The sequence below is a fragment of the Protopterus annectens genome, chromosome 2.part0 (assembly GCF_019279795.1).
Source record: "Protopterus annectens isolate FY-2018-M chromosome 2.part0, PAN1.0, whole genome shotgun sequence".
In the NCBI taxonomy this organism is placed as follows: domain Eukaryota; kingdom Metazoa; phylum Chordata; order Ceratodontiformes; family Protopteridae; genus Protopterus; species Protopterus annectens.
In genome coordinates this window covers 970,262,449-970,278,915 of record NC_056728.1, presented here as the reverse complement: position 1 = coordinate 970,278,915, position 16,467 = coordinate 970,262,449, and the positions used below count along the sequence as shown (strand labels likewise).

General features: G+C 35.5%; 1 protein-coding gene across 1 annotated transcript in view; it reads left to right on the top strand.

Annotated features, from left to right (window-relative positions):
• The window catches only part of LOC122792799 (extracellular matrix organizing protein FRAS1-like), a 4,352,848-nt gene that overhangs the window by 2,513,766 nt on the left and 1,822,615 nt on the right, over positions 1–16,467 (top strand). The window contains exon 35 of the mRNA XM_044060368.1: positions 4,906–5,025. Within this exon, the coding sequence (XP_043916303.1) occupies positions 4,906–5,025 (120 nt within the window). The remainder of the gene's footprint in view (positions 1–4,905; positions 5,026–16,467) is intronic.

Here is a 16,467-nt window from a genome sequence, read left to right as displayed (position 1 = left end):
CTCACTAGATCTGGATGTGAATCCCTTCATGATCAGGTGGGCAATGTAGAAGGTCTTTCTAACCACTTTAGCAACATGAGTGTCAAAAGAAAGGCCACTGTCAACCTGGGTCCCCAGGTCCCTGATAACCTCTTCTGTGCTTAGTGGATTGCCACCTATATGGTAGCTTGGGGTTACCTTGTTTTTCCCGAAGGGTATGACTGTACAATTTTTGGCGTTTAACTTCAGGCCATGGCTCTGGCACCAGCTATCTGTTTCTGTGAGTCCTTTCTGAAGGATATCCGTGTCCGATGCACTTTCCACTATGGCGCCCAGTTTGCAGTCGTCTGCAAACTTTGTCAGCCAAAGTCCTCCCATGTTGGCCTGTACTTCTGAGAAGTAGATGCCGAACAATAGGGGGCCAAGGACCGGACCCTGTGGGACACCACTTGTGACCGGCTTGGAGTCTGACATAGCGCCAGCAACTCTAACCCTGTGGGTTCTGTCCTTAACTCAGTTTGCAACCCATCTTGTGACATATGGGTTTACATTTAAGCTGGTAAGTTTTTCTACAATACCCGAGTGGGGTATTGTGTCGAAAGCCTTTGCAAGGTCAAGGTAGGCTGTATGGACTGCCTTTCCCTCATCAATGGCCTTGGTGACTGTTTCGAAGAAGTCGACCAAGTTCAAAAGGCATGATCTGCCCTTGACAAAGCCAAACTGGGTCGGGTCCAATGTCTGCAAGTCCCCTATATCTTTGTTTATGAGCTCCATTATGATTGATAGTAAACTTCAAAAAAGAAGTGATGTTATATAAATAATAAAAAATCTTTTAAGACGGTCAAAACTACCTTTCCAAAAAATAACTATATCATCAAGGTAATGCCCATAAAGGGAACATTGTAAAAAAAGGGAAATCAAGAACATATCTGGATTCCCATTCGGCCATGACTAAATTAGCAAAGGTCAGCGTGCACGCAGCCCCCATTGCCAGTACTTTTCTTAAACAGTTGTCCCTCAAAATAAATAAAATTGTTTTTGAGGAGAACTTCCATCAGGTCAGTGAGTAGTTTAATCCTAGAATGGTCGAGGTCACTATTTCTTCATAAAAAGTCATAAAACCATTCAAGCCCTGTGTCATAGGGGATAACTGAAAACAGGTAACATCCACAGTGGTGAAAATAATGTCTTCACTGTACAAATCATTCAACACTTTTAAGGAAGTCCCAAGAATCCTTATAAAAGTAAGGAACCTTCCCCACGACAGCCTTCAGGTGATCTATAAAGCAGGCTGTGGTAAAGGTTTTTGGAAATTTTGAGTTAACAGTAGGTCGAAGTGTGGTGGATCAGTCCTTGTGGACCTTTAGTATTCTGTTAGAGTGAGAAAATCCAAATCATTCTGTGAGATGACATCTTGTGTTAAACAGTCATTAAGGAAAAACATCAATTTTGTAATCAGCAATGTTCCTCTCATTGACGGAAACTTCCTCATAAGTATCAATAAAAGATGTCAAACATTTTATACAACATATCATAACTACTAGACTACCCCATTTATCAGGTTTCAGTAGTCTAATTTGCCTATTTTCAATAATGTCTCAGCAAAGTTAGTTCACCATCAGTTAAATTATGGATATTAACCACTGTCTTCCTACTCAAAATCTGGCTAATGTCAAATTCATACATTTCTTTTCAAACAAAGAAATGAAAGGATATAATGAGGTGTTGAAAGTACTGGGTTTGGTGCAAACATCTTCCTACTCAAAATTTGGCTAATGTCAAATTCACACATTTCTATTCAAACAAAGAAATGAAAGGATATAATGGGGTATTGAAAGTACTGGGTTTGGTGCAAACATTGTTGTTATTAATGTTTCTCAAACAATTCTCACCAAAGTGTAGACTAAAATGTAATTTACGAGTAAAAAGCTTCAAGTCAACTAGGATATCATCAATACAGACTCTGGGTAGGTACAAATGTCAAGCCCTTTTCAAAGAGTTGAGCCCAATCCTGGTTCACAGGGAAGTCACTGTAATTGTAAACGTGAAAATCTCCACACTTATTAAAAGTAATGATCTGGTCAATCAATTCCTGTGGCACCTGTAAGAAACCCTCCTGTTGCCTCTCTGATTCTTGCCCCCCCCAATTGTTACCATTGCCATGTTCTCTCGGATCTCCTCCTCGACAAAGGTGAGCCTAAATGTGGTGCTACACATACCTTCCCCTGTACACTATCCTGGTGGTATTCATGCTGCATAGTATCTACCTCTGTATTGCCATCATAATTGTGACAGAGTCGTCCCGCACATGAGTACCAGAGCCAACAGATGCTTTATTTTTAATTAAATGTTTAGATATAGGCAAGTAGGCTAAACCACATTCATAATCCTGTCTATCTCTGTTTAAATGTTTTAATTTTTTAGTTTTAACTTGAACAGTGATAATTTTAAGTTGGAAGTGAGCAACATAACAAAGATGTTCTTCAAATGGGGATACCCACGAGATTTGATTTTTAAAATAAGTGAAGAAATGTAAAGGGGTAGGGGGTGAGATTCCCCTTTTAAGTAAGATCAGTAATGAATTGGTACCCCCCTAGGAATAATGGTCTTGGTGCCCTTAGCTACTGTTTCAAAAGAAGTCAAAGATATGAGAAAGAATTGGGTGATTTTTAGGGGGAATCCCAAATTGTTAGATGTACTGGGTGAAATACCACAGTTTGTTTTTAAGATGGGTAAAAATCTTAAATTTATGTTTCAATAGCTGAAATTACAATTTCAACCGAATTATAAGGGTATCACCCAGTGTAGGTCTTGCAAACAATGCCCTTTTATTCTAGAAGCCTCAAGGATCTCTTTATAGAGGATTCCATTTGACGTTGTTGAGATATAGGAACTATGGCGTTATTTGCATTGCAGTTTGTTCAAAGTGTGAATTTTTTTTATAGGAAAATGGAAAGGCAATTGAGGAAAAGGATTTACGAGTACCTCTATGCCATAACAAAGGAGAATTTAAACAATGCCCGATATAAACATAGTTTGACTTGTCAGGATTTTGTAAAATTTAAGTTTTGTATTCTTGACATTATACCTAGAAATCCTAGAGGAGCCTGGTGGAAAATAGAATTATAAAAACAAGAATTACATTGGCAGTTAAAATTGAATGCCATGACCCCACCAGGTCTTAATGAAAATCTATCGATTTTACCTATTTTAAAGACTAAAGCACAAGAATCATACTTTATTTTTATGGTTTTGGTTTTGTTGGACATAGGATTCCATTTTTAGGGGTTACATTTACAAGGGTGTTAAAGTCTGTATTTGAATTTTATGGTTTTAAGTACTTATTGATTGGTAACTTTAGGTTAACAGGGAGGGCAGTCACTGTATTTTATTTATATTTATACAAATGTAATTACACAGACACATATTAGGACAGGTATATTTCAGGGTTTAATATTTACTAAAGGTACTTTGTAAGCTATTCATTCCACTTGTTGTCACCATTTTAATCTTACTATTTTCTATATTTTTATATTTTCACAGTACAAACATTAAAGTTATTCACAAATACAGGGTTAATATATGTATTTTTAATATGTTTGCCTTTAAATAAATTAATGTCATGCAATTGAATTAATGCCACATGACTAAGAAGCACATTTAAACTAATTATTGATTTTAATTGATTGTTCTGCTTAAGTCCCGACTCTAATGGGATGAAAGCGCTTGACCTATTATTTTGCGAATAAACTTTGCATTTTTACCTTGCTGCCAAGTTATTTTCATAAGTGCCTTTCAAAAATTTGACGATCAAAATCACTGGTTTGTAGTGGGGTGTAGCTGCAGTTTATCCTGTGTTCGTGGTCAGCAGAGTCAGTCTTGGCTTTTATAAATACTTTATTGGCAAGCGTCCCCTTTGGGAGTCTTCAGTTTTGGCACAACTGAAATAGCCAGGCTAGCAACTACAGCCATACCTCTCAACTGTATACATTTTCACAGAATGTCCAGATTTTTGGCTCGTATTTTTGATCCGTTTCTCATAAAGGAAAATTATAGAGGGTTGAAGTCAGAAAATAATGACTGACATTTGAGTGTCAGACTTCATACACTTCAGAAAATTCATGCTAATGCAAACCCTGTCATTCTATCAATGTTCTACGTTTGTAAGAGCAATATTTAAAAAGTATCCCTATTTTGGGGCCTTTGTCCCACTATTATTGATGGCTGTGTCCAGATTTCTTGCTGTAGTAGGTTGAGACATATGATCTACAGCAAGTATCTTTGTTAACTTCAAAGTAGGTAGAAAAGGTGCAAAATAGATATAAAGGGCATGACTTTTGTTATACAGCATATGCTTATGATGCTGAAGCACATAAAAAAAATCAGTTGTGAATTGCTGCCATGCAGGAAGACAGCTAATTTATATAATCACACAAATTTCAGGCATTCCTTATTTACATGTAATTGAGGTTTCATTTGTATAAGATTTTCAGATGCTGGCCTAAGCACAGCTAATGTCTATGAATCGTATTTAGCTGCAGACTTGCATATTCACACTACACATAACATGCAGTGTCTATGAATACTATCCTCAGTTTTTCTTTTTCAGGATGCAAGTACCCAGTTATCTGCCCACAGGAAGAATTGTTGCAGTCATAGGTTTGATATGTGTGTGTGTGTGTGTGTGTGTGTGTGTGTGTGTGTGTGTGTGTGTGTGTGTGTGTGTGTGTGTGTGTGTATATATATATATATATATATATATATATATATATATATATATATATATGTATAGTACATATGTATGTATGTAATATGTGCAAGTAAAATATATATCAGAAGCTTTTCTCCACATACTTTTTGTTCTTGCTCTTGCTGTTTATTCTATAAACTAATTTGTTATCTAAAATGATGCTTTATTTTGCACAGGTCCATTACTGTTGGTGAGTGAAACCGAGGGAAGGGATTTCATATTTGAACTTACGGAAGCACCTCACCATGGTGTCTTGATGCAGTCTAACTATGACACACAAACACAGATAAAAGAAGGTAATGTTCCTCATTTAATTAAAGTGATAATGTTTAATGTGAGCCTTAGAATGCAGTTTGAGTTTTCCTCCTGGAAAAAGAAATGTAGACTTACTTGATTGATTGTGTTTTTGTTAATTTATGCTGCCAGTCAGTTCATGTGCTGCAGGTGTTGCACTGTACATTACCCATGTTCTTCCAGCAGTGAACTGAAAAATAATAATGCATATGTAAAAGCTGAACAGAAATAATTGGCTAAATCTATAAAAAAATACTTCATTCTTGGTTGCACTGTTTCAGAACCAAACTTCAGTGCTGAAGAGAAAGGATCCCCAGTTTCAGCCTGTTGTGCTATTTGGCTGTATGTTGTAGTAAATATGTTATGTGGCCTAGCCTTTATGTGCCCTAACTGCTGCCTGTTTGCCAGTCTTGTACACCATCCACAGCTGTCACTCGGTAAAGAGCAACATTCATTTTTTAGATTACTGTATGCAGCTGTTACATGTGAAATAAATGCCAGCAGATATGTTAGGCAAAATATTCTCTAATATTTAAATTTCACTAGTGCATATGCATTATTTATTTTCAGTTTCTGTAGTAACATACTTGGGTGACATGCTTGTTTGTATTTGATGCAATACTGATCAATTCACAAACATGTGACCATTACTGTGCAAATGCTGTTTTTTTCATCCTGAGATAGTAGTTTTCTCTGCTCTCCATATAGAAAGAAAGAAGTTTCAAGCAGATGTTTAACATCTGTAATTTTCCAAAAGGAAACCATCTTGTCCTGTCCAATACAGAAGTCAATGCTTTTAATGTCAACAATGTATGTGCACTTGTTAGTGATGTACGTAAGTGGATACATACATTAACAACATCTGCCTTGGAATGAAATAGCACATTTTCATTTAGCATTTACTAATGTAAAGTTTTTGAATGTTTATCTCTCAGCTTAAGTTTAATACTGCGGTGGTGGTGCCACAGTAGCGTTGTCACCTCACAGTAAGTTGTCCTGTTCGATTCTCAGCGAAAGCGTCTTCTGTATGGAAACATGCGTGAATGTGCGTACCTTCGTTGAAGGTTGTACGTCAGAACTGGCAACTCGGTACGTAAAAATCTGCTGCCAATCATTAGCAGACCGGAGTTCCGCTGTGGCGACCCCTAACCGGGAAAAGCCGAAAGATACAACAACAACAAAAACATCTCTCAGCTTAAGTTTCAAAGATCATGCATGAAACATCGAAAGACATACGGACTGGGGATGTTTCTATTTTTCAGATGTTTTGAGTTTACTTTACGTGCATTTGAAGGTTAGTTGTCAGCCATAATGTATATATCACAGTATTCAGCAGTCCATTATTTCAGACATACCTCTGAGTGAAAACATAAAGTTATGCTGCTGTTGGCTTCCTGATCTAACTTTGCACTTGGGAGTAGTTATTGGAGGTTCTTGCGAGGACTTTATGCTTGCATTAGTGAGAATATGCAACATGACTTTGGCTTTTTCCATAATCTCTGTAGTCAGTGATGAAGAAAGACCTAGTAATTTGATTACCGCATTTTATTCTTTTCTGTGGTAATATTTATAATTAAGAGTGTATCCTTAAGGACTGTCTGCATTGTGTAAACACTTGTGTACACTTTTAAGTTCTCACACAATGCACTTGGTAATCTGAGTGCTGTCATTGGGGAACAAGGCAACAGGATCTAAGTGGAGTAGTTTGTTTAAACACCTTTATTAAATTATCACTTGTGACATAGGCAAACAAATTTATATAAACGTAATCAAACCATACTAACAAGTTTAGATTTACAAATATCGTATATCACATATATTCTTATATGTTCTATATTCTAAGGAACTTTAAATAATTTATTCAATTCCTGCCTTTTCATAAACCTCATTCCTTCTCCAAACATTTTTCTACATGTGTTGTTTCCATAGGTTCCATTTTTTTCTATGTAATTTTCTCCTACCCCTTTCTAAAGGGGTCTATATTAGATAGTCGAACTTTCAAAAGTTCGAACATTTTAATGGAGATCTCCGTACAGGGTGGAATGGGAAGATTTCCCTTTTCTGCACTGTAGTGCGATCTCAGAGTTGGTATATTTAAAGAGCAGGGGGTGTGGGGGGTGCAGGGGGACTTGCACCCTGTTTAAAATGTTCAGGTAGGTTATTTATTTATTTTTTTATTAGATATTCGAACTTTTAAAAGTTCGATCATAAGGTGTCGACCATATGAATGTTGAACTTTTGAAAGTTTATCTAATATAGACCCTTTGTAAAGATCCCACTACCTGTTCTTTTATCTCTGTTACAATATTCAATACGTGTGTGTGTATATGTATGTGTATGTGTATATATATATATATATATATATATATATATATATATATATATATGTATTTATGTATTTATGGTTGGTTTAGATTTTGATTTCCACTTTCTAGTAATTGTTTCTTGGCAGCTGCCAGAATTAAACTTGGCAAGGCCAATACTAGATCTAGGCAATTCAGATCCTGTATCACAGCTCAGAAAGATTATTTCCTTAGTGACACTCATTTGCTCATCAGTATTCCAGACAGAGTACGCTAGGGAATTTTTAAAGTCTGCCAAATTATTGCAGTCCCAAAATATATATTCCCAGTTACCTATTTCTTCCCTATCACACCTCCAACATTTGCCATCTACTTGAGGAAATATTCTTTGACATCTGCTTGGGGTATTAAAGTATCTATGTAAACACTTCCAAACAAAAATCCTACATCTTCTAGACTTTGTTGCATATGTATGAGCCATACATATGTCCTGTCACTGTTTCTTTTGTGAACTGTACATCTAATATCTCTTCCCAATCTTTTCTGATATCATCCTGTTGATTTCTGTAATTGTCATGCAATATTTTATATGCCCTACTAATTATATCCTTATTAACAACAGCCTCTGTTGTAGATTCAATTAGAAACTCAACCAGTGCGGGTCTTTCATTTAGCATTCCCCTATCCCTTTCCTTTTGTCTGTACTCTTATCATCAGTCCATGGTAGGAAGGCAGTCACTAGCCTGCAATCCAAATGTCTTCATAGACTCTTCTCGTTGTATTACCTTTCCTTCTCTAATTGTTTGTTCCCAGTAACTTAATTCCTTTGCCAGCTTCCTCCTATAAATTTCAGCCCTGTCTTGTCTATTCTGTGTTCCCCTAAATAAACTCATCCCTAATGGCAGAATCTCATTTCTCTCGTCTGATGGTAACTTACTGTACTTTCTGCTACTTTATAAATGTAATATTCTGTAATGATCTGCATCCAAAATCCCATTCTCTTCTTATTTCTTGAATTACCCTCTTATTTCATCATCATCCCTTTCGACTTCGAATTGTAACTTTATGCTTGTGTCGTGTATAAGAGCCTTAAATGTGTAGCTCTAAAATATCCCATCATTTCAGGTTATCCTAAATATTATTGTAATGTAGGGTGGATTAGTTTATCCCACTTAATTCATGCCCTCTTACCCTCCCAAATAAAACTCAACTCTTTATTAATTACTAACCGCAAACTCTCCTGTGGTTGATAAAAATATGCCAGACCTGTCTATCAAAGTAAAGGGACTAAAAACATTTTTACTGCTTATATCTTGCTTTCAGTATCCATAAACAAGTTTCTCAGTTGTTGTATTGTCTTTTGATTAGTATTTTCCCACTGTCCTTAGCTGCCATAACAAAACCCTTTTTAATCCATACTCCTAAATATTTAATTTTATCATGTGTGTGTACATAGTTTATAGCTATGTCCTTTGTTTTAGCTTCATTAATTTTATTTCCCAAACAAATGGAACTGTGTCAGAATATTCCACAGCACTGTGATACCCTTTTCCGGTTCCATCAGGAACAAAATAATATTTGCAAATAAAGACAACTTTTCTTGAACACCATAAAAGTTATATCCTTGAATTTCTGAGTTACTTATTTTCTTTACTTTTGGTTGTAAGTGTAACACAAAAGGGAAAGGAGGACACCTACTTGGTTCTTGTGTTCAGTTACAACTTGAGAAATGAACCCTATTACTTTGATTTTTGCCTCTGGTCCCTCATATATCCGTCTAATTAACTTTACTATTGTATCAAGAAATGCAAATGTACTCTCAAGTGCTTCCTCTGCATCAAGGCCCACCAGTAACAGCCATATTTTCTTACATTCTACTTCCCTCTGGATCATCATTGTTCTGTTGATGTTGACAAACTGTTGCCTTCCCTCCAAAAGCCACATTGGTCCATATCAATTATGGGATCACTTTTGCCATTCCTTTAGCCACTATAGACATAAACTTTATAAGCATGGTTTAGAATTGAAATGGGCCTATATGAGGCTGGATCAGGTAGGTCTTCACCATCCTTATGTATTATAGCCACCACTGCTTTTTCCAGGATGTTGATGTCCCTTCTTTGTAATTTACTGTCAAACCAAATCGTCCAGATTTTTATAATTTTCTTCCCTTCTAGGTTCCCAACTTCTACAGGAATTCCATCTGTTCCTGAAGACTTTCCTGTAGATTGGTAATGTATCACCATGTTTGTCTTATGTCCTATCTTAGTTGTTGAGCCTCGTCTACCTCTAGCCATGACATATTTAAGTCCTGCATAAATGTTTCCATTTATGCTTTTTCTTTTCTCACATCTCTGATTTATACAAATTTTAATAAAATTTCTGCAATATCTCTAATACATGTACAGGATCTCTGGTTGTTTTTCTTGTTATGGCCTAAGCTAGCAACACACCTTTCTACTTTCTGTTGATTATGTCATTGTGCTAAAAGTTTTTGTGCATTGGAATTACTGTCAAAAAACTGTTACTCAACAGCAGTTTTTCTAAACTCAGGCATATTATCCAGGTACTCTGTTTTCTCTTTAACACACTGCATTTGCGCTTCCTCTTGTTCTGTCAGATTACCCATATTTTGTAACACTTTAACCTTCGTCAGCCCCTCTAAATAATTTTTACTACTTGTTAACTAGATCTGTCTCTCTTTTTTTCATATCTACCCTGTTTTTAAACTCCACTTTAATTTTAACCAACTCAGTAGTTATAACTTCTGGAGTACTTTCTATCTTCCCCAATACTTCCTGGATAATTTCCACTATCCATTTCTTAAATTCTTCTCCAGAGCTGGGGAAATGTCAGTGTCTCATATTTACTTCATTATCCTGCATGTTTATCTTGGTAATTATTGGCACATGAGCTGAAATAGTTATGAATGTGTATAAAAGTTCTCAATGAAATGGGAGGGTGGCCTAATGGTTAAGGTGTTTGCCTTGCAAACACAAAGTGCAGGGTTTGAGTCTCACAAGAGATAATTGGCTAGGCTAAAAATGGCTCCACTCACAGTAGCTTAGTAGCTATAATATAATCTATGAACCTATGAAAAAAATGTAAATTGCTTGTTAGAATGCTGATCAGAATGATTTATTATTTATTGTTGAAGGGGGGCTAATGCTAAAATGGCTGCCTTACAAAAACACAAAGCACGTTCTTGAATTTGACAAGGGCAAGAGGGATAATTGGCTAGGCTTTAAATGACTCACAAAAACCAAGTATGAAATGCACATGTTCCTGTAAGATATAATTTCTGTCAAGTCTAGCCCAGTTATTATACCTTGGAAAATATGTAAATTCTCTCTGAGTTCCCTCTACTTAAGTCACGTTTTTCATGCCAAATATTTTCTTAAAATTCTTACCGTCTCTTGATATATTTTCCTTTCTTGGCCCTTTAGACACACCTTCATTGTTGCAAATCAAATTCCAGTCCCCTATAATTTTATTCCCTTTTAAATACTATTTATTTCTCTCAAAAATTTTAAGCTCCAAAATTGCAGTTTTACGTGGAATATAACTTCATGACACTGTAATCCTCATCCCTTGCCAGTAGCCCCTTAACACTACAAATCTGACATTATTTACTTTTCCCCTCTTTTATAACTACTGCAACTCCTCTAACAATTAATATATGTAAACCTCTTTTCCTTTGTCGCTGTTCTGCAGAATATCGATCCTGAAATCCTTTCTTTATCAAGTTAACATGCTCACTTCTTTCCGTATGTGTTTCCTGTAGCATTGCTAAATAGCTACAGGAAATTAACTCTGAATTTCTTAGTATAATTAAGTATTTTGAGAAGATGGAAAGGTAGCTGAAATGTTCCTTATATTCTCAAAAAAGACAAGCAAAAACATTTAACGTGCAAGCTTGACAATTAAGAATTCAAAAAATAAGTATGACAGAAAAGTTCACAAATTTATCAAAAGCTTTCCTATCCTTATCAGATGGGGTGAGAATTATCATTTACCAAATGTTTAGCAACAGTAGGATTGCTATTAGGGTAAGAAGTCATTATTCCTACCTGTTATATTTGGCAGTACTTTGAATGTCAAATTCCAGCTTTCATGATGCATGCACCCATTAATCTTTGGCAGGTTAATCCTTTGTAAGTTTTTCTTAAAAGTATAGGAACTGATGTCTCATTTTACAAGACTTTTTGTTTTAATAAAAACCATCAAACAAAAAAATGCAAACATCCCCCAGAACACCCCCTTAACCTTTTAATTTGCCACAGACACACATAAATATGTACATCTTTATAGAATGAAGTTTAACCCTCCTAATAGAAACATTTGTGCCAAATAGGTTATCTGCTAACACAGGCCCTAGCTAACCTGAAATTGAGGTGATGACTACCAAGACGCATGTTATTACCTGTGTTTCTACTTACACTAATTGGGTCTGTCCTTTTTTTGTCTTTGTTCCCCCATCTCACATGTGAAAACTACTTGCATACTTTCAGAAATATTTAACTTTTAGTCTTGAAGAAACTAGTGTTATGTTTTTTATTGCCCTATTATGAACTTGCCTCCATGGAAAACTAAGAGAAAAAAGAGAAATGTAGTTCTTTTTTGCAGCCTAAAAGACCAGCAGAAACATTTATTGCTAAAGAAAAACTTTTCATTATAGTCAGTTTTCTCATATTTACTTGTTTCCACTTAAAATTTGTTATTAGATTAAGCCATAGGTCTTATTGCAGACATTCACTTATGTAAAAGTAATAGAAAACGTATCGGTTCTCTATATACTATGATATGTGTACTTTTTCACCTCATTTTTCACCTCAACAATCCAAGATTACTGCCTATTAACTGAAACATACTTTTCTGTATCTTTTCTACTCCTTTTACACTGTAATGCTGAAAGAGAAAAGGAAGAAAAAAAGGCATCTGTTTGCTTTAATGACTTTATCGTGTACAAGAACTACAAATACTTTACTATAAAATATGCAATTTATATTGTGAAAAGTTTTATAGAAATACTGTTAAAATAAATTGTTTCACTTGGTTACCTTTTTTCTTCTAAACATTAATCACATGAAGTGAGGCAAATGCCTTTCATTTCCTCACAAGACTAACAAAGTCAACAAAAGTCCATGCTTTCCATTTATTTTTATACAGTTGTAGTTCACAAATATTGATGCTTTTCAGTCTCATATTAATTCACTAATTTCCATGTTCTGGTCTTCTTACTGTTTAACTCAATCTCCCAAATTCCAGATCAATTCTATGGTACTCCCAATTCTTCTCATCAACTCCTGTGCTTTTTTCTGTATCTGAAGCATTTTACTTTAGAATAGTAGAAAATGTTTCACCGACAAAGTCTGTGTGCTTTATTATCATAAAAATGGAAAGAAAGCAGATTCCCTTCTGCTTGATGGCTCATTTTTTTGTATGACAAACTTTTGAGTTTCCTACTCAGCCAGTTATGCATCAAAAAAATGACTTTGATCCTCTAGGAAAAATATTCTGAAGACTGCTGTATACAGCCTTCGTCTATTATTAATAAAATTCTTTCACAGTACTATCTTCAATCCCCTAAAAAAATACTCTTTCTAACCTACAACTCTCCATATTTTTGATTATTAATCATTTAATTTTTTCCTTCTCCTATATCTCCATTGCTATCCCCACAATCAACCAAACTTCTGTGATCCAAAAAAAAGTTAATAATTTTACCACTATTTCCAAAAGATACAGAAAACATAAAAAAGATCAATTTCTGTACATTAAGTACAGCTTATATGCATTCCATAATTTTAAATGACTGCATTTTATAATTTTTTTTAACTTTCCCAATATCAATTCCTATCCTTTAGTTACATTTTCTTAACCCAGAATTAAAATTCTTCTTCTTCTTTCGGCTTTTCCCGGTAAGGGGTCGCCACAGCGGATCACATGTCTGTTCATGATTGGCAGTGGAGTTTTACAGTGTCGAGTTGCCAGCCCAGCACCCAACCTTTCACAGAAGGCACACACATGTACACACTCTTGCCTAGGGCCAATTTAGAGTGTCCGTTCCACCTACAGCATGTCTTTGGGATGTGGGAGGAAACCGGAGCACCCGGAGGAAACCCACGCGACCAGAGGGAGGACATGCAGACTCCGCACAGAAGGCTCCCTAGCCGAGGATCGAACCAGAGGCCCTCTTGCTGTGAGGCAGCAACGCTAACCGCTGCACCACCGTGGCCACCCCCCCCCAATTACTTTTTAATATTATTCTTACATTTGCTGTCACATAAGCTTCCCAAAGAACTATTCTCTTTTGTATTAGCATGCATCTCTGTAAGTCTAACTACCTTATTACAAACTCTTCTAATATCTACAAACATTGATCTACCTCCTTTAACAGTGCAAAAATCTAACATTTTAACCTCATCACTAAATATTGAAACTACACTTAAACATTTTTCTTTACCAAAATTTCATACCACCTTTCCCTCCCATATTCTACTTCTTTTCTGTCTATTTCTGGGATAAATGTTGTATCCTGAAAACAAACAATATCAGCTTCACTTTTTTACACTATTGTAATATTTGCTTTTCTCTTTCCCTTGTTAATCCAACTGTTAATATTCACAAAATAACTCTTATCACTAATTTTTTCCTTTCTTCTTAATTTTTGGAGAGATATCTTTAGATTTTCTCTTTCTAATCCTTACTCTTGCACCTATTGAGTTCCTTTTCCTGGTTTGTTTAAAATGTGTTTCCCACTTTCAGTATCCTCTTCACTATTTTCATTACCTTCGTTCTCCTCTTCTTCCCGAGCATGACTGCCTTGTACTATGACATTTTCTTCTCTGTTCTCACCTTCTTTTCTAGTCATTCCATTATTATCATTATTTCTATCATCATTTCTAATAGATTGTCTTCTTCATTATTTGCTACATTTCTTTTTTCTTAGTCAAACCACATTCTGCATTTTTGCATTTCCTCATCATATAGCCCTTCCCCCCACATTGACTACATCTATTTCTTTTTTGCAATCACTTATCCAATGATCTAGGGCATGACAAAAAATTATTTAGGCTACTCCATATAACTAGTAGCATTTTTTACCCCACTTTATTTCCTACAGCATTCAAAAATAAGACCCATGCTGGCCTTCTTTACAAAACAATGCAAAGGCATCACACAGGTTAAGTGGGGTTTACAGATAATATAAAAAAGGATTAATAGACTACATTTCCAAAACTCCTAGCCATTCCACATATCCCAAAAGAGTAGCAATACCTAATGTCTTCACAAGTAAAATGTCTTGTGGATCAGGGCTACCTAGAGAGGGTCCCAGAGAAAGAATGGAGGATGGGATTGTACTTGAGGCCATTTCTCTTCCCAAGTAAAGAAGCATCACAAAGACATATTCTGGGCTTCTCCAGACTAAGAAGGTGTCATGACAGCCCTAGAGTTAAAGTTGTCTTTACAAATCGGACTTCAGCTATGGCTGCACACTGATCAACAGCTTAACTTCAGCCCTCCCAGTGTGAAAAATGAAACTGAGAAGTAAGAGCTAGTAATTCTGCTAGCCTGAGTAAAATCATTTACTGGCTAGTAACTACATTATGTGGTTGCTAGCAAAGCAGAAACTTAGCCTGAAAAAAATCAACTAGAAAAAGTGAAGAGAAGACACTGACCAGGTAGAATCCTGCAGCTGTTTAGCAAAAAGTAGTTCAGGTTTTAGCTTTGCTACAAGAGATTGCTTCCATTAATTTAGAGGAAAAAATAAATCAAATGGACTCAGAGGTGAGTAAATAAATTAAACATTGGAGAAGTTTGTCAACTGATATAACAAAAGACTGGAGAAATAGAGGATTTAGCTATCTATTTTTTTAAACAAGAAACTTTTATTAAATTATGACTTATGACACAGGCTATCATACATTTTTATATAAATGAAAACAAAACATATTGACATATTTTTAGTTGCAAATATTATATATTAGTTGTAATTTATGCAGTCATTATCAGTCAGACGTCCCACAGCTCATTCAGATCCTGCCTTTTAAATCTCATTCCTCTTCCAAAATGTTATTCTGCATATATTATTAGCACAATTCACATTTTTGTATGTAATTTGCTCCTATCTTTTTCTAAGCATCCCATTTACAGTTGTTTCATCTCTGTTATGGCATTCACTGCTTCTAGTACAGTTTGTTTAGACTTTGATTTCCATTTTGTAGTAATTGTTTATTTGGCAGCCACCATAATTAGACTCAGGAAGGTCTTAGTATGTCCAGGCAATTCTGATTCTGTATCATAGTGCAAACATTTCCTTCGATATATTAATTTGCTCACCCACTGTTTCTGTTAGAATAGTTTGCAGGGAATTTTTAAATTCTGCCAGATCATTACACTTCCAAAAAATATGTTACCAGTTACCTCTTTATTCCCCATCACACCTTCAACATTTACTATTTACCTGAGGAGCAAATCTTTGGAGTCTACTTGGGGTATAAAAATACCTAAGTAAACACTTCCAAGCAAAGCTCTTAAATCTTCTAGACTTTGTTGCATACAAATTGTTTCTTTGTGAATTGCATATCCAGTCTCTCTTTCCAGTCTTTTCTAACCTCCTCTGATTCTTATAGTTACCATGCAGTATTTTATTTACTGTATTAATTATCCCTTTTTAACAGCAGTTACTGTTCTAGATTCTCCTAAAAACTACCAGTGCTGGTATTTCGGTTAGGACCCTCCCTTTTTTTTGTTTGTTTATACTCTGATATTATTCCTTGATAGGGAAGGCAATCTCTAGCCCTGCAGTCCACATAAATTCTTGGCCTTAACTGTGTATATATGAAGTACCACTTCAAATTAGGTAATCCCAAACCACCTAGTTCTGTTGGAAAAATCAGCTTATCCTGCTCGACCCTTACTGTCTTCCCTTCCGAGGTAAAATCCTTCAGCTCTTTATTAATTGCTATCCATAACTTCTCTGGATGATAAAAAAATGTACCTGGACAGTGTATAAAAATAAAATGACTGAAAACATTTTGACCCTTTGTATCTTGCTATCCAGTTTCTCAGATTTTGTATTATCTTTTGTTTAGTCTATTCCCACATATCCGTAGCTGCCAGAACAGAATCCTTTTT